Genomic DNA, 27,331 nt, shown 5'->3' with positions numbered 1-27,331 from the left:
TGAATAAACATTTTGTAAAAATATACCAAATATAAAGGAATTGTTTCTTCAAATTTTATTGTACCAAAGAAATTTTAATCATTATTAATATATATATTAAATTATTAACAAAGAATATAACATATACTTTCATATTAATTTAAGAAAACAACCTTAAAGAATAAATAAGTGTTTATCACTTTAAAATGTTTAATTCTGTACTATTTTATAAGAGAGAGCAATTTAGCATTGCTATAGGCGAAATTCTATTTGCACGTGTCCGCAACAAGTTCATTTGATGACACCGGAAGTATGCACCTGCACCAAACTCAATTAACACACGGTTGTCTATCTCCATAGGACGTCTACCAAGAGCAACTCATTTCTCTCTATAAGAATCGTTTTGTCTACTGTTAATAGATTCCTTTGACATCAAGATATTTTTGAAGCATGATTTAAAGCAGAACAACAGAATATGTTTACCATGAATAAGTAACGGTAAACCATCGATGAGAGCTATTACTCGTTCATTCATTGCGAAATGTGATACGGAACCGTGAATTATTTTATACTCTTTAATGTCTCATGCCCTATATTTATTTCGAGGATGGTTGTTTAGTCTGGGCAGCGTCTCAGTCACGAAATTTTCCACCATTTTATTCGAGTTTGTCGAACGCCCTCGCTGCAGTCTGCTTTTCATTCGCCTCGTTCTCATACGGATTGCAGGTTGCTCATTCAATAGCCTCGATATATGAACTTTTGCACATTCAAACTTCCCCCATGAAAGTCATTATGTGTCGCGTGTTCGTGTCTAAATTACACATGCTGCAAGCACTCGTTTAGAAATCGTTATATAACGATTATTTGCGGTTGAACTTTATAGGAAAGAGATTGATATCAAATCCATATATTGTTCGGGTCTTTTGCGATTAATTTATTAATTTATGCATTGATGTTTACAGATTTCATCAATAAATATGATTTCCAATGCTAATATTATTGATAAAACTTTCTGCAGATCATAAGTTACGAAATACTAACAATGATAAATTTTGTTACCTAACGGTAACAAATTTCATGAAAAACAAATAATAAATTACATAAAATAAACTTTATGACATTCGTAAATTATAATGTATTTCTGATAACAGTAAATCTTATTACAAATCGAGATAGTATCAATCCGCTATGTTATACTTAAAGCGATAAAAAATATTTGATCACGCTACTCTGAGACATTCTACCTATAACTATAACTAATTTTATTGCTTCGACACATGTTAAACATATCTCAAACCGGGATGCCAATATAAAATACCAAACGCGCGAGATTAAGTGTCGAAAATGAAAAGAAAAATAGATTTTCAGCGGCTGCGTGAAGTGATAAAGAGGGAGGATCGCCATAAATTATTCAAGAATCTACGTGGGCACCGACGTCACCGCGGACGTCATGATGCTCTGGCATTGTAAGTTTCGCGATTCATTCATAAAATCCTGGGAATCTACGTAATACATACCGACCGAAAATCGATGACATCAGAAAATAGATAAAGAACCGATCTGAAAATATCCTTATTTATCTCGAGCTCTGCTATTTTCAACCGGGTTTTAGTTTATATGTTTTCTTAGCGATCTTTCCACTAGAAATTCTATGCGTTCGCACATAATAACGCTGCCATATTTCATGTACCTCCGAACAAGCGTTATTTTCACGAAGCGTCAACTATACGTCTTCTCTCTTTTTCACTTTGATACCTAAAAATTTCCATTCGCCTCGTGTATTAAAATATCTCACCCTCGTAAACGTTTCGATACGTTTGACGTACAGGATATCGTAATAATAAATGGAAATTATACTTTCGAACGTGATCCAACTTAACTCAAAATACTATCAAAGAATCTCTTTGAGTTTCTTGTTACGACTACTCGGGTTTCCTGAACATTTTCGTGGGAAAATCTTGACAAACGTTACCTGTTTCATGTCACACATGATTCTGTTTTCTTTCAGAGTCTGGCTAAACGTATTTCCTTCGTTCATGACTAATTTCCGCTCACGTGCGAATCATTCGTTTATCTGTATCGTTAATACTGGTCATGTTAAAAAATAAGAAATGCTTGTTTCGAGAAGACAGCAATTTATTTTTGTCTGTTTTCAAACGCGTTATTATTAAATTCTCTCATAAGATGTACGCTTTTTTATCAAAAATTTTAAATGAAATTGCAAAGGATTGACGTTACATTACATTATACTGATCGAATTATCAAACTCACTCCAATGACTCATCTATCGAGCTGACACATTGAATTTATTAGCGACATTACGTCTCTTTAGCGATACACAGTGCACATCTGTCCTAAAAACTTGTCTTCCAAAAATTATTCAAAGGGAAACGCTGCTGGTCATGAAGCGAATTTTAATTAACGAAAGAGCATCGACCGAACATCTTTTTGCTTGTTAAGACCATAAAAGCGACGTTTCACCACAAAAGCAGGGACGAAGTTGCCCGCTTACACAGCACGCACATGCTAAACGTGTCAATGTGTATCCGAGCAAGGTCGGGTTGCGTAAAAATGCCCGCGTGCTAGCCGGCAGATTCCATCGGCACAGTGTGTGCTGGTAGAGGCCGATCAGTCCCCAGGTACACCTAAGGCCAGGAATATCCACTCGTGCACGCCCCCGCCGTGCCAGAATCAAGGGGACACTACGCTAACCTCGAGTGCACTGGCCAAACCACCAACAACTCATCCCAGAAATATGACCGAACATTATTATTAGATTACGTTTCAGCGACTAACCTGGAGTCGTCTGTCTCGAATCATTCTATGTATACTGTTCACACTGTTACACTTAGCACTGGTACATTTAATAATGCTTCGACTAGTACTGTTCGAGTATTTCGGGAAAGAGCCGTTTCAGAAGGAAAAGGATTCCGACATTGTATCATTTCTTCAATTTTAGAGTAAGTTTTTCTTTAATGTAATACTTCATATCTGCTTTCTCCTACCACACAATATCAAAAGATTATAGGTTTCAATTTCGTCGATAAATAAATAATTATTGTACTACATAAAACAATTTATATGATATACAAATCTTTAAATATTTGAATATGGCAAGAAAGGATTCACATCGATAAATAAAATTTATTCCAAAAATTGCTTATCGCTGAACGGACTAAAGAAAAATATCTCTGTCCGTAAATAAATGAAAAAATAAAGAAAGTAAATATTTTCATCCAAATTATGTCTAGCAAACATAAAAATTATTGATGTTTATAAATTTTAAATAAGGATACATGCAAGAATGTATGAAAGTAATCATAATAATTGAAGTTGTTGCATGTTAAGTAAATTACGATAGAATTTACATATCGATGATGAATGTATGTCCATTTTGCATATTTTATGTGTAATTCGACAGGTTTATAGGTGTTCTACTTGCTAATAAATACTCGTCTAATCACGGTTTTAATCACCGATAATTACAGTTCACAAGTAATTCGCTATAATTATACAAGTTTTTAGATACTTTTATATTATGCAATGATACCAATATGTATCAAGAAACAATATGAACATGGCTTTTTCTGAATATTTTCATTAACATACTTCCTTCCTATTTTCGTTTTCAATCTATTATTCAAACTCTATAAATAGTAATTTCTAGAACGTACAACTTCCGAACTAGTAAAAAATAATATCACCTCCAAAAATTAAAAAGTAAAGAAAATGTGATATGACGTTACAAACATTTTTACAAATTTCTTTTGAATTTCTGATTATTTATATCATCTTCTTGCGATATACATATAAACTTATGGAAGCAAGTCACCTGTTTTCCAAGAAGATGAACACAAATCATGTATACATACAGGTAATAAAATTTAAAAATGAAGTTTGAAAGAAATTTAAAAATGCGGTATTGATCCATTTAGAGTCTGAGAGACTCGTTTCTCATCCAAAGCTTCTAACTTTCTTACTATTTTCCTTTAGCTATTTTCTTTATCTGATAAGAAGAGAACAAGATGTTCGAATAATCAATTTGAGTCTAAAAATCAATATTTCTTTGTGAAAATTATTCCTAATACATATTCGTGTATTTCACTGCTGAGAATTATTGAGATGATAGAGTTATTGACTTAACGCATTGAATGAACACTATTTGTATCTTGTAATAGTGAGGCATAAATACCCCATTATAAATTCAATTCAATGTTGTTTTACTGCATTATAGAACTATGAGTAAATTGAAGGATTAAACATATCTCACGTGTGTTTTAACGCAATAAATCACTAATATCTTAAGAAGTATATAATATTTAAAAGTAAGATGAGCAATTTGAATATTTAAAATACCCAATCACCATAATCTCACATAAAAATTAAAAGTCACACTATTTACTCTTCATTTCTTGCAATTCAACTCTTTCAAACACTTTTCAAATGAACTTCAGCGCTAACACCTACCACTTCTCGATGTTTCACGTTTCAAAGATCAAAAGCGAAGTCGGACGAACGATCGATATACGATTCGTCGCGCGAACCAACTCGAAGCGGGACAAGCGACGTACTTCATTGCTTCGTTTGAAAATTCGTCGCCAGATGTTACAAGCGACGAGGAAGATCGTTGAAGAGACCGTCAGAGATACGACGCCGCGATAACATCAATCGCAGTGTTCTTAACTCGCTCAATAACATTAGCTTCTAATCCTTTTGCTTTTAGTGTTTCGTTCGTTAATTGATCTACCGATTAGTCTTTCATTACATCGTTGTCTCATTCATGAGTAAGTTTTACATGAAATGGGATTATTATTCGCGTAATAGTGTTATTTTCGAAATCGAACAGAAGGAAATCCAATTTAACGAATATTTCTTTTCAGACTTGTTAAATGATATACTTGTTGAAGATGAATTTCAATTAACTCCCGGAGTATATACACATACATATGCGTGCAATGTATCTGGGCTGTTCAGGATAAGTAATTCCTAACGTTTCAGTCATGATGAATTTGAGTCGTAGTAAATTTATGAGGTAAATAAGAGAAATAATGTTTTGCTACTTTTTATACGCAATAAATATCTTTTTAATATAATGCCTATCATTTTTGTTATATTACGTGTAAACTCATGCGAATTCATGTGCTACTTAAGACAATTAAAGGATCGTTTCTCGTATTATTTTATCTTTTATGTCTACTTCTTTTATCTGTACGCTTTTTCAATTATTGCTTTTTTAAATGACGCCTTTATTACAGTAGCGTACAAATAACATATGAATCTTGTAAGACTCTTTCACCTAATTGATGTGGTTGAATCATTCACAATAGAAATCTTCTAACTATTTTGATTATCATATTTTTATGAAGATGAGTAAAGTAAAATTTAAATAGAAATTTGTTTCGCCCCCTAAGTATTACAATTTCACTTTGCATATTTTGTATACTTTTACATATTATGTAGATTATGTATATTTTCCCACATTTGAATTTCCCATATGTGCACAAACATCCGTAGTCTAATTATATGAAAGCGGTTCTTCAGACGAGTTCAAGAACCTACCACACAACAGACATGAAGTATCATGAATTGTTCATTAAACAAATTTTATTTTTCTCAGCAATTACTATAAATCTTGAAACTCTTTATATATTTTATTCACTAATTTAACACTTATTACATTTATTCACTAAAATCGTCCATTCTCGATCTCTCATAGTTAAGTCGAATTTCAACATAGAACAGAATTTCCAAGAAAAACCATTTGAACAGTAGAACCGTTCAAACAGACTCGAATAATGTTCAAATAACGAAGCTTCGGATAATAAAGGTTGCACAGCTACTCGGTTGTACGATCCACGGGATATGCTTATTTATCTTCATTCAACTAATGGTTCAGAATTTGACTTGCCTTGCATTAAATTATCCTCGACTTCATTCACCTATCTATCTTTGTTCTCTTATTCAGTTTCTCCGATTTCTCCCTCATTCAAGCATGCCGTGCGTTCAAGTAACGCATATTAAATTTAATAGTACTCACGTTTCGATGCGCCGGTGCACGTGCCACCCTTTCTGAAGATCCTCGAAGTAGTTCCGCGAGGAGTTCGGGACTTGGTCCCGGAAGGCCTTCAAGTTTGCTCGGGCTGGAAGTGGTTCTATGATGGCAGGGCGTGGGTGGCTCTGAACCGCTGTTATTCGAACTTGCGTTGTACGAGAGATTCTCGGAAACTTTTCTACGTGGACGTAGACCTTCCTCGAGAGAGATATCAGCAGTTCGCGGTTTCGCCATCTCTGCCTCCAGCATTTGGCCGTAAGGACCACGGAGAGGTCTTTTACTATATCTGGACAGATGAGAACGAAATTAAAATTAAAATTAAAATTAGAAAATGGGTTGCATTTCGATAAATAATACGCTTAATAATACGTTTCAACGTAAGTATTATAAAGGCTATTAGGTTGCTATAATTTCTTTCGTCGGCATATTATTATAAAGGATTAATAGGACATTATTGGCTTGTTCGAAGAGTTCATAGCGAAATTTAAGGAAAAATTTAATTGAAAGACATCTCTATGATATCCATTTCTTTAATGTATGCACCGTTTCTTTCAATAACTCTTTACAACTTATTGCATAACTTCATAATCGTTGTGAAAAAGCTTGTCCTTCACAACAACGAATTTTGTACCTATTTTAAAAATGAAACGCTTTCTATTGATCATTACAAAATTTGTTTAACGAATACGTTTGTCACAAGCAGTACTTTGCACGGGAAATAATTCTCCTCAAGTCTCATTAAATGTAAAATATTTTCAAAATGTATAGAATTAAAAGAGAAATTGATTCTAATTAGGCCGATTAAAAGAAAATATTCATAAATAATTATATCTAGTAAATTAGAAATTTCAGTAACGAGTTAACATTTCTTTCTCTAATTTTCCTAATTTTATGATTATAGAAAATTTACTCCTATGCAATCTATATAAGATATAATTTAATATTTAGCTAATGTGTCACGTGAAATTGGCAACACTTCTGTTTGTTCTCCAAAACTCATCCTCTATTCTCATTCATTCAATTCTAATCTGGAATGCGATAACGATACTCGAACAAGTGTTAGACAAAGAGGGTACCTTTAAGCAAACATTCAAACCTCTGGTAATTTTCTGCTCTTAAATCGTATCCGTAAGCAGGCGCTTCGGCTCTATTTGCATTCTATTCCGATATATCAGCGGTCGTTCTCATGTTACCTTCTAGGCGTGTGGCCCTCGCAGTCGGAGAGGTCGCTAGGCGTCGCAGGTGGCTCGTCTCTTTCCTCGCTGCTCTGAGCTGACAGCTTGTTCCTGTCGGTGTCCAAGGACTCTGGCCATTGGGTTATGTACACGCCCTTTCTCCTTTTACTGGTATCCCCTCGGTACCTTCTAGTTTTGCCCGATGGCGATGACGCTTCAGAGGGTGCCTCGCTTGCCGCCTCGCTACCTTCGCTAGCTTGACTTAGCCGTGGCTCCTCAGGTGGGGGTGTTATTATCACTTCGTGCGGTTCCAGTCTATTTTCTGTAGGAAATGATTAACTTTGTTTCAATCATTAATTCGATGGGGCAATAGCATTAATGAAAGCGTTAAATGAATTGGTTTCTTTCAATATTTTTGGTAAATTGACATTAGGCGATTAAATTATTGTATCTGGATTTCTGGTTATTTCCTTGCTTATGAACGAAACATTTCTTGGACTAGGTACGCAATGAATGCGTGGATAATATTTGTTTATGCTAATTTTATGTTGAAAACCATTTTATAGCCAACGGTTGCTACAGAAATTTGCGACTGTATTTAAAAACACGAAACAAAATTCGATTTACGTTAATCAGACATTGATACATTCCTAGCAAAAAATATCAAATATCTAGAAAAAGATTAATTAGAATATATATAGTGGATTTATAATTTGGCTAGAAATCACAGAATTTTATAATGATATTTTTTCGATAACTTTCGATAAATTAGTACTCTGTGTGTCTCTCAAACTTCTGTTTTGCATTATCTTTTACAAGAGATTACATTTGAAAAATTTAACAGTATCCGAGACTTCTGAAAAAAGTTTCATTTCATGTTCGGATCATTTGAAGGACTACAGACAAAATCATCCAACGTAGAGAAAATATTTCTAATCTGCGATCATAAGCCGAAAAAGCGACCAAGTTTTACTCGAATTTAACCTTCAATACAGAAAGTGAACACAATGATAAATAACGTAGTTGGAAAACAACGGTCAGATAGAGGTTAGAAAATAATCACTAGTCAGTTGGTTTAATGACTCAGAACTAACGGAAGTCTATTTATTCAATAAACAGAAAGAACAATATTCCGAAAGATTGCGCTAGAAACAAACGTACATCCCGTAACTTCTTCTAACTTCTCTCAACCTTCTTCTTCCTCGTACAAAAAAGAAAATATAAAATCAAGTCGAGTTAACCATTGTCGTGATAGGTCAACGTATGAGCGTGATATTTACTTGGATTGGCGAACTCCAGGCCAGAGTGAACGGGCGTGAAGTCATCAATGAAGATGGGTAGAACTCGATGACGTTGAAATTTCTATTTCGACCCTGGCACCCACCGTTCCGAAAATAGAGCCATGCGAAATAAAGTGGAAACTTGGGTGCACCTTTGTACCCATACTCCTGTCGATGCAAAAATAGTCCTTCTTTCCCTTACCCCTGTTCACCACACTGGGACAGGCGAAAATATTTGGCCGGCTCATCCGCTTCGATTCGATGCTCTAATCTAATACATCAACGACACCGGCGGACTTTCAACGGCCGATTCCTAATTCTTGCCAGTCGATGCTTCGATAAACGTGTCAACGAATATCCGATAATTAAGAGCGGACCCGTGGGTCGTTGAATCCTCCGCGAGCATACGGTGAAACGTTTCTCTATTAAAATGCGCGAGAGTGATAAGCCACGTGAAACGAATGTTGAAATGAGTATTGAAGATGAGAAGAGGGTGAACCGCGGCGAAGGTGCGATTCTGGCACGGATAAAGTCATTAAATTAAAATTACAAGCTGCGAGGATGTCGGATTTAGTAATATTATGTTGCCAATTTCCACTGACGAAATCAGCCAAATAACAAACTGTTGCTACATGGAAGGGAGTTCCGCGGATTCAGCTGTTTCCCGCGTTTACGATGATGGTTCTTATTCGAGATACTCGCGGATTTCTAGGTTTTGCGCTTATATACATTGTTCAAGAAAAGTCCGATGAAGTTTGTTGAATGAGTCGATTCGAGGAAGTTATATTTTGGAGAAGAATAAGAAGTTATACTTTAGACGATAATTTCGATACGACAGATCAGGGGAAATACATCACTCTAACAACCTTGGTTCCTTAGTAGTAACGAACATTATAAACTTTAAACATTACAAAATTTTAAAAATTCAGGTAACTTGGCTGATCTGAACAAAGTTCAGTTTAAAGTCTAAAGTTTTACAAACTCAGGAAAAGAAATGTTGCATGACAAACCTCCAGATCGACCAACTAATTGTTTCTTCGCAAATAGCCAAACCCATACAAAGCCTTCTTTTTTCGATAAAAAAACACTCTACCGTTTGTATAATACTCGACGATAACCTACCTTTCTGCACAGTTTCTTCGATGGGCGCACTTTCAATGAGCGGAAAAACGGGTTCAGATGTGACGATCTCGATAGGAGGCTCAGTTTGCACCAGATCGACTCTTGGCTCGTTGATTTCTGGCACCGGCGGTTCTGGGCTGGTAAGTGCACTGGAAGTTGCCAGACTGTCGGAACCATCGCTCCTCGGTCGAATCTCCTCAACGTTTCCGGTTTGAGGTACACCCAGACCTTCCGCGGAACCAACGGCGCTGTCGACGCTAGGCGTCGATGTTCTCGGACTCTGACGATTGGGGCTGTTCTGTGGCGTGGAAACCACTGGACTGACGTCCCCTCGTCTTCGTGGTAACGTGCTTGCACGAACATCCTTGTTCTCTGTGCGATTCGACGTGGCTATTGGCTGAGCCTTCTGTCGACTAACTGGAACACAATATTCGATGAAATATAAAGGTTTTTATATTTTATATCGAACATTATAGAACAAGTAGGAAGTTATTCAACATGGACGAATGTTGGGTCTGTTCAAAATGTTCGTAGCATTTTTGATTGTGGATATATTCTATTTTATTCTGTATATTTTATTTTCAATGAGATTTCAAGACTATTATTTACTATATATCTTTATAAGATTCTGCTTGAAAAATACGATTTTTAGTTTGCACTAGACAAACTCCTCGAAAGATTAAATAAAAGTGATACTGAGGAGATAAAGGATACAGTAAAGTTAAGTTACAGTCGGAAGTGTAGGATAGGGCTTTCTTGTTTGAGACCTCGTTTTTAAGAAAATTGAGTTTGAAATAGCAACGAGTGCATATGTACTCGATGAATTTCAAACTTAATTTTCTCGAAACCGGGACACCACATAAAAAGATCTTATTCTTTCCTCTCAATGTAACAGAATGTAACTGTATTATCTCTTCTGATATATGCTATATATTTATCACAGATAGATGTTATGAAATTAATAACGCAATTAATTAAACCTATTTCTAAACTAATTCGCTAAGTCTTGTGCAGCGATCATTATCTTTAAAATTACTAGTTGCCGTATTAAAATCAACAGCTGAGGAAACTTGGTGAAAAGAAACAGATGAGTACTCATCTATCACACGACAGAGTATATGGTATATACCTAAGTCGATTCATATTGACAAGTAAAAATAACTACTAATAATTTGTTTAAAAAACTATAGTAAACTCTATTCTGTCTATACAATATTTGTATAATAGACTTTGCTTACCTTCTAAAATTCTATGTAGCACACGTTCACTGTTTTAAAATAAAACTTTCCAAATTTACGTATAAAACAACCAATCTTAATATTTCACTTCAAATTGATTTTCAAATATTATCTCAACTCTATACAAGAAAACGCTGTTCTTTGGTTCAATATTTATTGCTCAATTTCTCCAGCTTATCAATTATCCAGAACGGAACGAAACGGTAGCGTGTTTCTCGAGTAAAAAAAGCAAAGAGAGCAGCAGTAAAAATCAAAAGTAAACTTCCGCCGGATCAATCGTTTCCGAACACCTTTCCTGACTATGAATCATTGGTTTTTAATCGAACTGTCTATCAAGAGATACCTGGAAACGGAGAAAGAAAATACACATTGGTAGATCGCGTGTTAACCGAGTAGAAAACGGACGAGAGTAGATTTTTAATAGGATCGTGAGCGGATTTTCGCATACCAGTGGCTGTTGCGAGGTCATCACGGTGAGCAAGACCCCGAGAGAAAGAGAGAGCAAGTTCTAATTACCTCCTCGAGTGTCAGGTAAGTTTGGCAGCCCTCTCAACACGAGGAGGTGGATCATTCCAATAATAATAAACAGAGTGTACGAGTGGGAACGGGAACGAAGATCTCGGTGACGTTCCAAACCGACAGCACGTCGTCTTGGCCGAATTCCCGCAAATATAGCGACCGATTAAGAGACGAACTCTGTCGTTTTCGAAGCTTCTGTTATTCCGTTCTATCAATTATATGATATAGAATATCACTGACAAGATTCTAAAATTTAACTATCCAATTTAACCATGGATATTTGATTGACATAATTTGAATTAAGGAACATCCGTGCTTTGAAATAATTGTCTTTTAAGGACGTATTATAATAAAGTCAATATTATGATCATTCGAGTGATAAAGATGTTTTTATGCCATATAATTTCTTTGTATATGTACTGTAAATTGTTGGTTTAGGAATATAAATACTATGATTTTTATCCGAAGTTATTGTGTCATAATTTTTTCGTATTGCAAAATTTTGTTCCAGGATTATAAATACTATAATTATTATTTCTGGAGTTCTTGTATTATAATCTTCTCGTACTGCGCAAGTTCTTATTATAAATTGCAATATAGTGTGATATATGTAAATATATTACATGTATATAATGAACGTAATATAACACATGTATATATAGTACATATATGTATATAATTTGAAGTTCATAAAACAGCTGATAAAAAGAATTAGATATTTTTTGGTACTTTCTGTCAAGTAGACAAGTTAGATTCATATAAAATTTCAACAAACAGTAGTAAAATTTATTTAGAAATTATATATCCTAAACTATAGTGGATTACTAGCGATAATTTAGCTTTTGAATATATATATTGTGCGCTAATAAACACGCTCCAAGTGCATGCAGCAAATTTATTCGCTGTCTAAGGAAACGCAGCACGTTCGTGTTACTAATTTGGCACAAATTCTGTACATAGCGTAATCTGTATCTAATAGCATAATGAATATACAGTACAGACTAGTAAAGATCTTCTGGACGATCGCGACTTTTGTTATATTTACTATGACTTGATATTAAAATTTCCTTTAATAGGAAACTATTATTCTATGCAAATTTTAATAGCATTTCGAGAAGGAAGTTTCGCATTCTACATATCTGAAAATACGATCTTACGTTGTGAAAATTGAAAGTAATAAGGAACATGTTGATTGTACAGCGAACCTACCGATAATTACAACAGATGTTGTAAATCATCGAGAACGATCATAATGAATTCCGTGTTACCCCGGCCTTCCCGTAATTATCGTCACAGTAATTAAACGTCAAATTGACCGCTATGTAAATCTTTTCATTGCGGTAAAACACACATCCGTTAATTTAGTTCACAGTTTTCTATATGAGAAAACTTCTCCTGAGCATAAATATCGGGATAGGAAAAATAGTGGAACTTGAGAATGCATGCACACGATAAGAATATACGCTCCAGAATATCATCTATTCATACGCTTTTCGCTTTAATTAATATCATCTAAAAAGAAGAACATAGTGCGATTTAACTATTCGTTTTCCGAATGTAGCATTCAAACTATTGTTCAGCAGATTCCAATACGAAAACCATAAACGGGAGACATGCTAAGATTGCTCTCAAAGAAGAAATATTTTAATTATTTTAGTATTTTAGTTCAAAAGAGAAACATATCTAATCTAATATTTATTATCAATTTATTTATTCATCCATTTCTCACAACAAATCTTCTATTCGTTGCGAAAATCATTTTACATCATAAAACCCGTTTCCATTTCATAAGAAACATTTTCACCCTACAACAAAGAGTTCCTTTCTCCGCAATTCATTCTTTTTTCGGTTATTTTCCACCTAAGATCATAATCAGTTTCCGTGTGTCGTTTTCATTAGAACAATCTTCGCCGGAGGCAACGTGATCGTCAACTTCATGATCGTAATCACTATCATCGCGTACGATTTTTTTCGTTTGTCGGACGATGATAGCGGGATAAGAGGAAATCTATTATCTACCGCTGCTTTCTCTCGATCTCTTTTTCCCCCATTCTGAATGCTCAACGTTCTCCCGCTGTTAATGGCCGAGAGGATCCGTGGACCGTAGCTGTATTTCAGAAGATACCTAGTTACACGTCCTCGTAAACCGTCTTCCGAACGTAAAAGGTGTCCCGCAAGAGATTTGTTGGCGCGTTAGCTCGAAGCGTTTCCGGCTTGTGCCACGCACGCGAATCGCCGCGTTTCACGCCTTCGGCCTTGTTACACATTGAGAAGTCGGCGTCCTTTTTTTCAAATTTTCTTTCGTATAAAAAAGAATCAAAATCTTTCAGTAAATCGATGTGAAATAAAAAAATTTATACTTTGAAACGAAAAGGGTCTAAAATAGAAAACTACTAATTACTCCAATATCTAATAATGAAACTACGGTTTTCCTTTTACTACATAGCTAATAGTTTTTGGATTTTAAGCAGCTCTAAAAAAATTTGCTTATTTCGAATTGCTTGTATCAAAATGCGTGTCGAAACAATTCTACTTTGAATTGTAATATTGTACTTGGTAAATAAAGATCTTAAATAAAGAGAGTCCAGTTTTATGATTTTTCATAGTGGAGTGACACATCCCAAAGATATGTGCAGTTTAGCGGTCTAGCAGTCTAACAATCTAACAATATCTTTCTTTACTTCTCATAAATGTGATTTTGGACTCCAAACTATACGGAAAAAATGTAAAAGAAATATGTAGCGTAAAAATTACTAATGATATTCCTGTTATATTTTTTCAACAAAAAGGAAAGAACTACAGATTGTTTGAATGGTATTCTCTTTAATCAGAAGCTTGTTATAATATCATCCGTGAATTACATAATCCGTCCATTTCGTGAGTATACCCACGATTATTTTTTAAACTTCAGAAAAGAAGATTTACACTGACTGCTTTCTGCAATGCATCAATCGCTCTTTGGTAAATATTTTTCTTAAAACAAAGATTTTCTCTTTCAAAATATCTGGTTCATGCACAATAGCGTTTTTTCTTTTAAATATTCTGAATTTGTCATTGTGCTAGATATTTAATAAAAAAAAAATAACCTTGAAAAAAGGTTTTACAAGAGAAGCGATATTTATATTACTTATATATATAAGTGATAACTATATTACATAAAAGCTAAATTTTAATTTCTACAAATAAGTCTTCCAGAATCTGGAATTTCGAACAAATCACGTATACAGTAATACAAAATATAACAATAATAGCAGTATTTGCATGAACATAATAGGAGAAATATACAAATCGTATTTTTCTTTTGCCAGTGCCATCGATTACCTTTTGGCCAACTATGTACCACACAATGCGACAGGATTTGTTCAAATAATTACCTGAGCAAACAATACTCTTATTCAGGCTATGGACACAAAATGCATTATCTTTAAGGCCGTTTGCGATACAAATGCAACGGAAACCGATTCTCTCTAATATCTCTTTTATTTCTATTTCTTTATTATGAAACCGAAGCTGCCTTCGTTCGATATGTAGTTCAGGGTTGTAACTGTACATCTAGACGAAAGTCAATGTTACGCGACTACCGATGTCGGAACGAAAAATCCAGATCTTTAGAAAAGCGTTTACTATTTTCGGCACTGAGTGTAAACTGTGCATAGACGTTCTTCACTTCTCTTCTTTTTTTCTTCCTTCCTTTCTGGAAGAGGAGATGAAACCAGTATCTCGCTGCAAGCTACTGCGCGTATAAAGGCTTCATGTTTCGCAAGAAGACGAGAAACCGTTTATGATAAATGAAACGCAACAATGAGATTATTGATAATAATGTGTAGACTGTGGATTTTTGTACAAATTCATATACGAAAGTATTTGAACACTTGTAGACATCTTTTATAAATATATTATGCATGTTATACGAAAGTTCTATTATTCAACTTATTACTATTCAACCTATTACTATTCAACACGAATATCCAAAATTTAGTGATGTACTGCGAAATACAGTACAACTCCCTTTATTGAAACCAAATATCACATGTCTGAATGTTGCCGGCTGAATCCACTTATCTAAATGCGAAGTACTGTGGGAAGAATCAATTAACTCGTATTATATAAATTGTTTATTCCTCGATAGATTCAAGTCTTGAATTCGAATGCAATTGGATTATTTTTGAAAATCTCGAGTTCTTAATACTCCGATCAGTCGTGAAAATCTTGATTGGAAATCTTGATCGGTCTCAGAGCCTTTAAAACCTAATGAGTATTCAGTATCTTATATCTTCAACTATATCTACGATTATTTATCAGTACAATCATTCTACAATACCTTCTATTATATTTTATCTTCATTATTCTACGTGAAATATTGATTACCTATTCATCAAGTTTTCAAAACATTGCACTCTATAAAGATTTTCAAGACTTCCACAATTCTCAAAACTTATCGAAACATTAAAATCCAAAACTGATCGGAACTTTCAACAGTTCTTGGCATCGAATCGTACTCCTACTGATTCAAATTGCGACAGTATTGTAAAGCATCGAATTGGTTTGAATTGCATCGAAATTGAGATTCAACTGTTTATCGTTAAACATCGATCGATGCCAGACGGTGAGAAGTTTCGCACAGGAAAAGCATTTGGAATTCTCGAAAATTATTGGACTGGAATTCACGAATAAAATATGGTCACACGGTGTATCGAGTGAATTTAGGACGTAGGCTTCTTTAACACGCGTGAAATTTAAAAAGCAGACTCGTATTCGCAAGAAGAAGAAAAAGAAAGATGCCAGGGTAGAAGACTAAATGTTTAAGAGAAAAAGTAAAAAAATAAACTTTTCCTATACTAAAAATGTTTTTCGATAATGAAGAAGCATTTTGTGAGATATTTTAACGAATTTAGATTGTTCCTATCTTTAATCATACAAACCGTCATCTAAAGTGATTCATGAAAGTATTTTAGCATTTAGTATAGACAATTTTCATGAGTATATCGCGTATATTATACGAAATTTTTTGAAACTGCACTGGCATTGTAACGATATGTGTTCCTTACGATTACAATAAAAAAATTTTAAACTAAATGTGACGAAAAAAAAAATAGTGAGCACAGTCCCGCTCATGGTCACAATGTTTGAAAACAGAGTCCATTAAGATAAATTGACTGAAGAAGATTGCAAATGAAATGTGTTAACGCAACGTTGGCCTTAATGGTTAATAAAAAAAAACACAATGAAGAACATTTTCCACACGAAAGATGTTTTCCAGTAACGAACGAACATTTTGCGAGATATTCGCTGCTTTTTACGGATTTAGATTGTCCCTATCCTCAGTTATACAAACCGACACCTACATGAATATAATAATAGACATAATGGGTAGTGTTTATTTGGCTAACCGCCATGCCGCCCGAGTCTGCATTCTCGCGCGCAGCTCCCGGACTTGCTGGCCAATATTTACAAGTACACAATCGGCCGTATACAAATCATATAATTAATTGACAATGTTTTTCCTTCCAAATTTCCGCGTTCGCCACAGGGGCGATTACTTATCGTGCTTCGGAATGAAAACGAAACGATATTGGCCGTAACATTATCGCGTCCCGTTATGTAACTCGTAACTTCTAGCTCGCGTTTTATCTCCGCATTTTATCTCTGCGCTTTATCTTCACGTTTCTTAACTTCATTCTTTCCCTTTTTTGTTTCCGACTTCACGCTCATGGCGTTATTAAATGAACTTTGAAGATCATGATACGTGGAACGTTTAATGTTTTGGCTGGCCTTGGAGAAAATACTTGCATGGGAAGTAGAGATGAACGATAAGGATGGAGTTGAAGATCTCATTTTTATTCGTTTTTCTTGTTGTAAGCTACACTGGTTCGTTCGCCAAGCTTGGGAAAAATACCAAGATTTTAATTAGCTTGTAGCTTTAATATTATGTTAAAATCTTTTGTATTTGAATCTTTTAGTTGTTAACGTTCTAATAACTAAAAAGACTTATGATGTTTTAGGAAAAGCGTTAAGAAAATTGAAACAAGAAATAATGCATATCAATAACGATCTTCTTATACTAAGATACAATTTAACAAACAGAAGGAATTAAAGTTCATAAAGAAACTTAATTTCTTATAATACACGGAATTATCATGAAATATATTGTTCCATAATTCTAGTGGTTTTATTAACATTTTTATACGCCATTATTACATATGCCACTATTGATCCGTCCTCTCTTTAGAAGTATTTCAACTAGAAACGTAATTTCTCATAAAAATGGATATTATTCACTAACTCCTTTCAATCGGAAAAACATTTGTCGACAAATTCCCATATTGTTTCATTGGACAGACGGAAACAAAATGTTTTTCTTTGAACCTACTAGAGTAATAACGCTCGAGTAAAGAAGTAAAGCAGAACCTTTTATGGAGAGTGACTAGTAGAACCAGTTCCGAGCAGGTGAAGACCCGAAAAGATAAACACGGAAACAAAGTACAATGAATGCTTTGGAGTAACTGTTCTTACGGTTGCTTCTACTCCCACTGCTACGCCCATTCAAATGCTTCTACCGCTTAGTGTATGATCATTTATATCTATGGATATGATACCTGTGAACAAAATCTACAAACCTATCGCGATTATAAGCTAATGATCGCTTCGACTTGAGCTTCCTCATTGTAGTTTCTTTAGTAGAATTAAAAATGACTAATACGAAAATAAATTAGTGTCAACATTTAAGAGTATAATGGCTCATTTAAGTAATTTTTACGAATATATTATTTGCTTTGTACTTTTAAAAATTTCATTTCCACTGTAATAAGACACGAAGTTCGTTATTATATTGGTAAAATTTGAAACGTATCTGAAATTTATGTTCAGGCAATATCGAGAGGTTCATATATTAGATACAACCTAACAGTGTTCAACTAAAACAGGATTATTATGAATCAATTACCTTGATTGAAATCCACCTGGCCGAAGGAAGCGCTCCTAAATGGCGCACTAGCTCTGTGAAACGTAAGAAGAGGCCCTCTGGGCTCCAATCTTGTGATCGCATCCCTGGCTTCGCCTTCGTTGCCTGCCCCGGATGAGGCGTTCAGATCGTCGCACAAATCGTCCACACATGTACCACTATCCACCACCGAATCACTGTACTGTCTCAGGTGTTTCGCGCCGTCCGCACTAGCATTCAGCTCGTTTTTGATGTCACTTACGTCACCACTGTTCCTATCATGTTGCCTGACCGACCGCGAGGTTCTCCTCGAGTCGCTACATAGCTTCCTGCACGTGTCATTACTCGACTCACTGAAACACTCATCACCGACACTGTCACTCCGGTTGATCGTTTTTAGCTGGTGTTGCTGATTTCCCGACCCATGACTCGTACCCTCACTGTACGTGTAGCTTCGACAAGAAGGTCGACCATCGCAGCGACCACATCCTTGATTTATTGTCTGGAGGAAAAAATTGGTTGTTCGTTGAAATGATAGAATTTTTGTTCATGAAGTTATATATTGCATCTACTGAGTATTTTCAAATATATTGTTAGTCGCATCGTCGTGGTGAATGAGACTTGGATATTGTGAACTTCTTAGGTTGAGTATTTTCTAAACAGTACTTTTATAACAATGATTCAAGAACAATGATTACTATTATAGTATGATAAACAGTAATATTATATAATATGAGAATCTGAAAATCTGGTAATTCAAGAATTGTCTTACATTGTAGATCTTGTAGTAATGTAAGACTACTCATTTTTATGAAGCTAGTGGCACGGAAATTAGTATAATATTTTAATCGCGTGATTAACAAGAATCTTTTAATCCTTTTGGATATGAAATTCCATTACAATATTTCTAACTAAATCTCTGAACTGATAGCTTATAATACTTCATCGTTATATCTTAAATATTGAACGGAAAAAGAAATGCTGAAAAAGATCTAAAAACTCAAAGGAAAACATTTATCATCAAATACCATATTTGTTTTATAAATTTCGGCGAACTCATTTCATATACGAGTGAATATAAATTATTATTTAAAAAACAGGAAACAGAAACAGATTTTCAGTCTCTTTCCTGCGGAAAGATAAAAAGTGGAAAAAGTAAGAAGTTGCTAGAAGTGACAAAAAGATTTATTAATTAGAAAGCGAATTCTACTTACCTGAGGATAGCTCTGCGAGGGTGGTTGATACCCACTGGGGGGTGGAGAGGATGCTTGAGCCCGCGAAGGTCTCCTAGGTGGTGGTACCGGGGCTGGTCCCTTGAGTTTCTCGGTGAGCTCTCGAAGGCGCTCGGCCTTTTCGCTCCGGGGGCCGGAAGAGGACTTCTTGCTACTTCCTCCTCCGCCCCCGCTCCACCGGAACCTATGCAATCGGTCCACCGCTATCACTGCTGGTTCCTGGATACAACAGATTACGTTTTTATCACCACAATATTACCAAACCAAACTTTCATCCTATAAATTGTAAAAAAATTCAGAGTTACTTAATATCTTTACTTCATTTTTTACCTAATAAGTTTTTAAACTAGTGCTCAAAAGTGTTTTTAAATAGTAATCAATGTTTAAGTGCCCAGTTGCATTCAAGAAAACTGCGGAATGTTTGTCTGTGAAATTAAAATTTTAGCTTTGACTATAAGGTTTTCTTAGGTTTCTCGATTCTGTTCTTTCTTATAAGTTTTTTAAGATCGTGCACTCGCGACCAAACCAATTTTTGGATCGACCGTGCTGCGCAGCGTGCGCTGCCTCGTGCTTGCCGCGAGGGAAAAGACAGATGACGACCAAAATAGAATATCGTTCTTCGACTAGACACCTACGTATCGTACACATACGACTTTTCGATTCTCTAGGCTTGTCACTTGCCCGGCGATCAATTCTTATTCTCTCTGTTTTATCATCTCTCATTGGAATTCGACCAAGCCAAATTAACAGGTTGAATCAAGTTAACAGGTGAACTAAAATTCAACAAAGGCAAACTCGTTCCTTGTCAGTTGAAAATTAATCTGGCTTAGCCAAGAATTGCAAAATCCACGAATTGTCAAATACATTATACTCGATCTGTTACTGTTTTCCTTTCTTGACAGTTACAGAAAGAAGAGCAAAAGAAATACTGGTCTTCAACGAGACGGATATAGATAAAAGAGAAATGGAAAGAAATAAATAATAATCAATCCTCGCGAGACCTTCCACGCCGACCCCCATCTCCAGCCATTAAAAATACTACACCTCTACCACTTGTAAGCCACCTCTCGAGCTTTGACACAAAGCGTTCTCTCAGGTCGAAGACACGTCGTCCCAAATTCCTACGAACCAGCTCACTCTTACGAAATCACAACAGTTTTTCTACAGCCTCTGAAGCGTTCCTCTGATCAACGTATTCCCAAAAATATCCACCAGAACGCGATTGAAAACTCTCATCACAAAACTCCAATCTACTCAAACTATATAAACCTATTGTATGTTCATACATCCTATCGATAATTCATAATCCACGATCCACTTCGCATTTACACACGATCAAATCAACGTATAAAGGGCCAAATCAAATCGAATCAGACCAAACCCAACCAGAAAGATAACCCAAATTGAACCGAAAGGAATAGAAGTAACGTTAATCATCGCAAGCAAATCTTCCTCGAATGTCTTGAACGTTCGAAGAAATACCTGCAGCTTCAGCGTCTGATGCTTGGTCCACTGTGCTAGCTGGCGCGGTACCGAGACGGACTGCAACGTCGGAACGGCGGTGGATGTGTTGAACGATGTCGAAGTGGATGGCGACGAAGACGACGGTACCGCCGCTGTTAGAGTCGCGGACGATTGTGCTTGATGGTGCTGGCCAGTGCTGTTCCCCACCGACGTTTGCAGCATCCCTCGGTTATTATTAGAGTTCACCAACGGTTGCGCCGACGTCGTTGGCGTCGTCAGCGTCGCCGGCTGTTCCACGCCGGCAACACGGCTGTTCGAAAACGTGGGAGGCCCAGGAAAAGGAGCCTGTCCACTACCAATTCCTCCACCACCACCTCCAGCTCCACCTACAACGCTTCCACCGCTTGTTCCGCACGTCGACGTCGACGACGACAACGGGTATGTCGACGACGTAGCGACGTTCGTTGCCGACGGCGGGATCCTTGGCAACGGCAAACGAGAACGTGGACCGATGCAACAGCAGTCGGCGAGGCTCGTGCTCAGATCGAGCGCCGCGTTTTCCGGACTCTTCTCCGTCAGTCTTTCGCGAGAATCGCTCTCCCGAGAACTCCTCTTTCGACGTCTTTCCTGCGATTCTTCCCGCGAGTTCGATGGCGGCAAGCTTTCCTGAAAAAAAAATTTTTTTATTTATTTATTTTTTATTTGTTTGTTTGTTTGTTGATTTATTTCTTTACTTAAGTGATTTATTTGAATTGCTTTGAACGTTTAAGTCGAGAGGAAAATTGTGCTGAGAGAATTGTGGTTTTTATTATTTTTAGTATTTGGTATTTTTTGAATATCAATTGTCTTGAAATTAATTTCTGTGAAATGATATTAGCTGAGAGCTTATGATCTGTACATATTTTGTAAAATTCTTTTTGTTGCGTTATTCTTTCGAAATACATTGGAGTGCATAATTTTTAATCTTATGCTGGAAATTAATTTATAAAATACATTAGCAAGTTACAGTTTGGAATTTTTTACATATTTCTCGAGAATTCGAAAGAAACATTTAATTATACTTATGTAATAAAGCAGAAGGTCAATAAAAAGTTGAATTGATCGGTTTTTGTCTTCTAAGAGGCTCAAAATGTCAAGAGAATCATTGAAAATCTAATCTTTTATTCTTGATTACTTCATATCAAGGAAACTTATTGAAACAATGGCACTTACAGAAACTACGTTTCGCATTTGATTAATTGAAATCTTAAAGGGCACTAAATTGTACACTTGACAACTCCAAGTTAACACGACTACTAGTAGGCTAGTTTGATCAAGAACATATGTAAACTCCGAAAATAAACTCCAGAAAACTGCTGAATCTTTACATTGTCATGTTACATGTTCTACGATCAGCAAGAAACCAACTACGCACAGTTGCATTATCACGGCGTATAAAATTTCGTTTACAATTGAATACTTGACATTTTTCTTCCGAATCTCCCGCGATATTAAAACTCATTATAACACTTATAATTATTTGAACCGTTCCTTATATATTTTTAAATAAATCATATTTCGACATAGAAGTAAAAGGAATTAGCCTTTAGGTATGAAGGTATTCAAACAAAGACCTCACGAATATTTTACTCCTAATTTGTAGCCCGCTATGAAAAAAGGCGGCCTCTCATGCATGTAGATCAGACCACGTACTTATAGTCCTTTGTGTAATATAGCACGAAAGCAGCGGAACAAATGGGACCGTTAAAGCCTATGAAGTGGCTTCGTACATAAAGAGACTCAAAGACTGCTTCTTGTGATACCGTGTAAAACGAAACATAGGAAGTAGAACCTGCTTGTACAAGGTAATTTCACCTTGTCCTTGCCTACGAGGGAACACCTAATTTAAATATTTTTTCTATTGATCATTCATTTTCACCTACGTATTTGCAATTGTACATTGTGACTAAAACTAGAAGAAAAAGATTAAAAAGATCTAACGTATAAATTCATATTTAATTTTAATTATAACTATTCTATAATATTATATAATATATATTATAACTATTCGAAATTAATTTCTTAGAAGTTAAGAATTAAGTAAATTATTTCATTTTTCTCTGTCCTTGACTGCAAAGAATGAAAATCTTCTTTCATTGAAATATTTTAGCATCTTGAGATGTTACTGAGAATCTGTAATGATTATTCGCGTCGTTTTATGATTATCTATGGGTTCGATTGATACGTGTATAAGGACGATTATGGTAAAGAGGATAACAGAGGAGACAATGGCGTCGAGGCAAGGTGACGTTGTTTCTTCCCACGAACGAGCTGGAGATAAACTCCTCTGAAATAGACCTCTGACTCTTGTATGCAACACGGTGTACGGGGGATATGGTGGAAAGTAGAACCATCTAATCTCCTTTCTGGAAATCCTCCTGAGATAGTGAGATATGTTTCGAAATGTCTGCTTCGATCTTTATTCTGACGTTTTACGTTGCGCGGCTGAGAACGAGATACCACGAGGAAATGCTAAAATGAAAAAGATAAAGAAATACCTATGCTTCGTGTTGCAATAACACTATAAGAGACCTATATTTACACAGTAATCATGTATTCGAATAGAGAAGATTATTTGAATATATCGAGTAGTTTAAAGAAATCTTTTCTACTTGAATAAGCTGATCTTTCGGAGATTCGATATATTTATTTAGGTTAAGTACGAATTTAAATTCAAGTGTTTCAGATACTTGGAGAATTTAATTTTGCTTAAGTTACCTGAGACGTCTAATGAAACGAGTTTATCTCGAGTTCCTGGTATTTAAAATTCGTTGAATGATGATATAATGTTACTAAAGTTTACGATTTACTATGCGATTCAAAGGATTATATTCTGGTACTAATAGGGATATGTAGGTATTTATTGTGTAATATTGTAGTATATCTATTTTAAAATGTATATATGTACTTATTGTAGTCAGTAGAAATATAAGTGCTATTTATTTAATACACGTAGTTTTTGGAATAAACTAAACGAATAAACGAAATAATTTTGAAATTTGAAATTACAAAAATAAATATACTATGATTAAATATTATATCATTTACATATTGTAAATATATACATAACATATACATGTTTCTTTATATAAAATTACTGTAACTTGTTGCATCAACAATTAATTCAATAACACTATCATAAATATATATATAGAATAATAATCTTTCGAACACCATGGTGTCCAAATATTAATGTATGAAAAATCTTTATAAAAATTCAGACTAAGGAAAAAAACAAATCTTGAAAGGCCACCATGTGGAAAGACTAAAAAGGGTTGAGATTGAGAAAAGCGTTCACGAGGCGTCTAAAATCGGAACATGAGAGTCAGATCATCGGCTCCCGATCGGCCGACGCGACGTATTCACGGTGATTTGTTGGTGAAGATTCACGATTGAAGGACTTGGCAAAGTGTTCGCGGGCTCGGCCGCGGTACGTTTCGCACGAGATTTTCACGTCGCCGCTACGTGTGCGTATGATGTCAACGTGGATATTATTCCGACCGGACGAGGACGGGCATCGGTGAAAAATAGGAAGAGGAAGAAAGAAGGAATAAAAAGGGAGATGGCTCGAAATCGGTACGAGTCACTGACTGGCGGCATTCTATTTACGCGATCGACTCTATATTTAGAATTTCCGACATCTTCATTTTGCTCACCGCGAAAACGTCTCCTCTCTGTCGCGAATCCGTCGAAGGTCGTCACGACAGTCAACGGAGTTTGGATTCTTATTTGGCTGGACGCTGCGTCGGTCTCGCGGCTCTTCATTCCGCTTAACCAATAAAATTTCGCTGGCAACACCACCGTGAAATTTCAAAAACTTCATATCCCCTCTTCCCCATTCCAAACTCTCGTTGACGCACTTTGAACAACAGTACAGTCTTTTTGAACCGTATTTGGATACGAGGAATGCGACTCGTAATAAAGGAACTGTTGTACGTAAGTACTCTTATAATATAATATGCTCTTTTTAAACGTTGCCAGTGGTAATAGACTTCGCGTCATACATTGTGTGAGAATGCATTTAGTTGCTTTGATAGAGATACAAAAACTTGTTGCGTAACTCTTTCTGTAATTATAATAGCACAAGGTTTGTCGTTGACGTGATTCTTTTTGTGTATACATTCTGTAGCTTGCTCTGTTGGTAAAGAGAATAGTGTAAAATTGAAGAGTATAATAATAAGCAAGCGAATTATTACGGATTGAAACGAAAGATATCATTTAACGAATATTTATATTTTCTGAATTGCTACCGACTGTTTTTTGTGCCTATCTAACAAAGAATAGCTTTCACGCGTTTAGATAAATAGAATTTTAAAAGAATTCTCAATGACGAAAGAGTGTACAATAAAGAACATAAAAATTGCTACAATACAAAAACATAAAGAAACCTATATATAAATGTACAGAAATTTTGAAAAAGTTCCTTTCGACGAACGAGGAACATTTCAAACACACCAAATTTTACTAGAACAGAACTATTTCATCATACAAGACAATTCACTCTCGTCCATAAGTATGAGGACACTTATGAATACTTATTGGGAAGTTCATTAAAAACTTCATTAAAAAAAAAGAATTGTTATTTCATTTGAAACTAAATTATAAAAAAATCCACGCATTCGATATTACAAGAATAATCTCATCAATTTTATATAACAAAATTAATTCCATTCTTGTTTACGTGCCACTGTCGTATTTTTTGATCATTTTGTTCAATACTAACGTTTATATTATCGATGTATTTCTTGTTATCTGGTTCTATCCAAGTCTCTTACCTGAGAAAGTCTGAGACCGTATCTGGTACCACCTAAAACCACGTAACCACCGCCGACACTTCCCCCTGTCATGGCTCTTGCAGCACCCCCAAGCCATCCTCCGAAACCACTTCCTCCTGCCTTCTCCGGCCCGCCACCGCCGTCTCCACCGACGCGGGGCATTCTTCATCCTCCCTTCACCCTGCACAGAATACAAGGCAAATTACGTTACACTCTTCGGCAAAAATCCATTAAACGTATTATGTATTTAATAGTCCCTTCTTCGTCTCTTCCGTTAACAACCAAGGTCTCCGTTATTTTAATAGTGAGTTTGTACTGGCAATGATCTTATTATGGTGCTTTTCCATCGTGGTTTATGAACTCACCGGCCGCGTTATGACGTAAAGTAAACTTAAATTGTGTTTTGAGTAAATACGCCATCGCGGTTTTACCGTCTGATTCGACAGGAAGCGAGCATAAATTTCGTGGCAACGCTTGACGTGCGATGTGTATTTTTCTTTCTCCTTTCCATTTTTATTCTTTTCTTTTTTTAACATTAGAATTATCTGGATGGTCCAATTTGTAATTTTCCTGAAAATGTTATAGTTTTAAAACGACGAGTTTTTGAAATTTGAATAATTTATCATACAATATGCGAATAAAAAATTTCATTACATATTTTTTCATATACCATTCACTTTGGTTCCCTTGCTATAAATACTGTACTTTAGTCATCAGTGTGTCATTAATGTATTTTTTAATATCTCTTCTGCGAATAATTAGTTTGCAAAAAAGGTTATAATAAAATAGGTAGTAAAATGTTATAAAAGCTTGATGTTCCTTTAACGTAGAAAATTAAGTAAAGACAAGAATAATTTTCTTAGAAGCTTGATGTTCCTTTAAAAGTTTGATGTTTCCTTAATATAGAAAATGAACTAAAGGCACAAATAATTCTTTTAAAAGCTCCATACAAAACATATCCTTATCGTTATTATACCAAAAAGATTTATTGTGAGTTCTTTGACGGATTGAAATGTTTAATCAATTCAATTTAATAGAAAAAATGAACTATGCACTGATGATAAAGGTACCTAAATACTTGCTCTCCTATATTTTACATCACATGACACAATTTTTCAACATTTTCAAGAAATTATATATGTCAATGTCAAGATAACGTCAGGATCTGTTCACTATAATTATCAATCTCACGAACCACTCTTCATCTTTAACCTTTTCAATGTACAGTACATAGACTATAGTTTGGTTAATATATGAAGTACTTCGGCAACTTATACTCTTCAGGCTCCACTATCATAAATTAACCATGATAGAACAGAACACGAGCAATGTCGATAATATCGCGACTTAACGTTCACTTTGTTCACAAATCAAACCTCGTAAACGTTTCTTTTCTCACAGATTACGTTGATTTACAGAACTATTCCGAAGCTTTCACGGCGCGCGTACGCAATACGTCTTCGAGTAACTATAATGAAACTTTCTCGGGAATCGACGAGAATTTCATTCAGTAACG

General features: G+C 35.4%; 1 protein-coding gene across 11 annotated transcripts in view; it reads right to left on the bottom strand.

Moving 5' to 3' along the window:
• The window catches only part of LOC117238978 (rho guanine nucleotide exchange factor 17), a 70,049-nt gene that overhangs the window by 30,689 nt on the left and 12,029 nt on the right, over positions 1-27,331 (bottom strand). For all 11 annotated transcript variants that reach the window (XM_033504224.1, XM_033504225.1, XM_033504226.1 and 8 more), the window contains exons 2-8: positions 25,816-25,996; positions 21,020-21,667; positions 19,520-19,756; positions 18,309-18,807; positions 9,609-10,025; positions 7,225-7,528; positions 6,017-6,317 (exon numbers count right to left, since the gene is read on the bottom strand). In XM_033504224.1, the coding sequence (XP_033360115.1) occupies positions 6,017-6,317; positions 7,225-7,528; positions 9,609-10,025; positions 18,309-18,807; positions 19,520-19,756; positions 21,020-21,667; positions 25,816-25,977 (2,568 nt within the window). In that variant the 5' untranslated portion in view covers positions 25,978-25,996. The remainder of the gene's footprint in view (positions 1-6,016; positions 6,318-7,224; positions 7,529-9,608; positions 10,026-18,308; positions 18,808-19,519; positions 19,757-21,019; positions 21,668-25,815; positions 25,997-27,331) is intronic.

Source organism: Bombus vosnesenskii, unplaced genomic scaffold (assembly GCF_011952255.1).
Source record: "Bombus vosnesenskii isolate JDL3184/JDL3185 unplaced genomic scaffold, Bvos_JDL3184-5_v1.1 scf7180000013788, whole genome shotgun sequence".
Lineage (NCBI taxonomy): Eukaryota > Metazoa > Arthropoda > Insecta > Hymenoptera > Apidae > Bombus > Bombus vosnesenskii.
The sequence above is the reverse complement of the archived record's forward strand: the minus strand, read 5'-3'. Positions and strand labels throughout refer to the sequence as shown.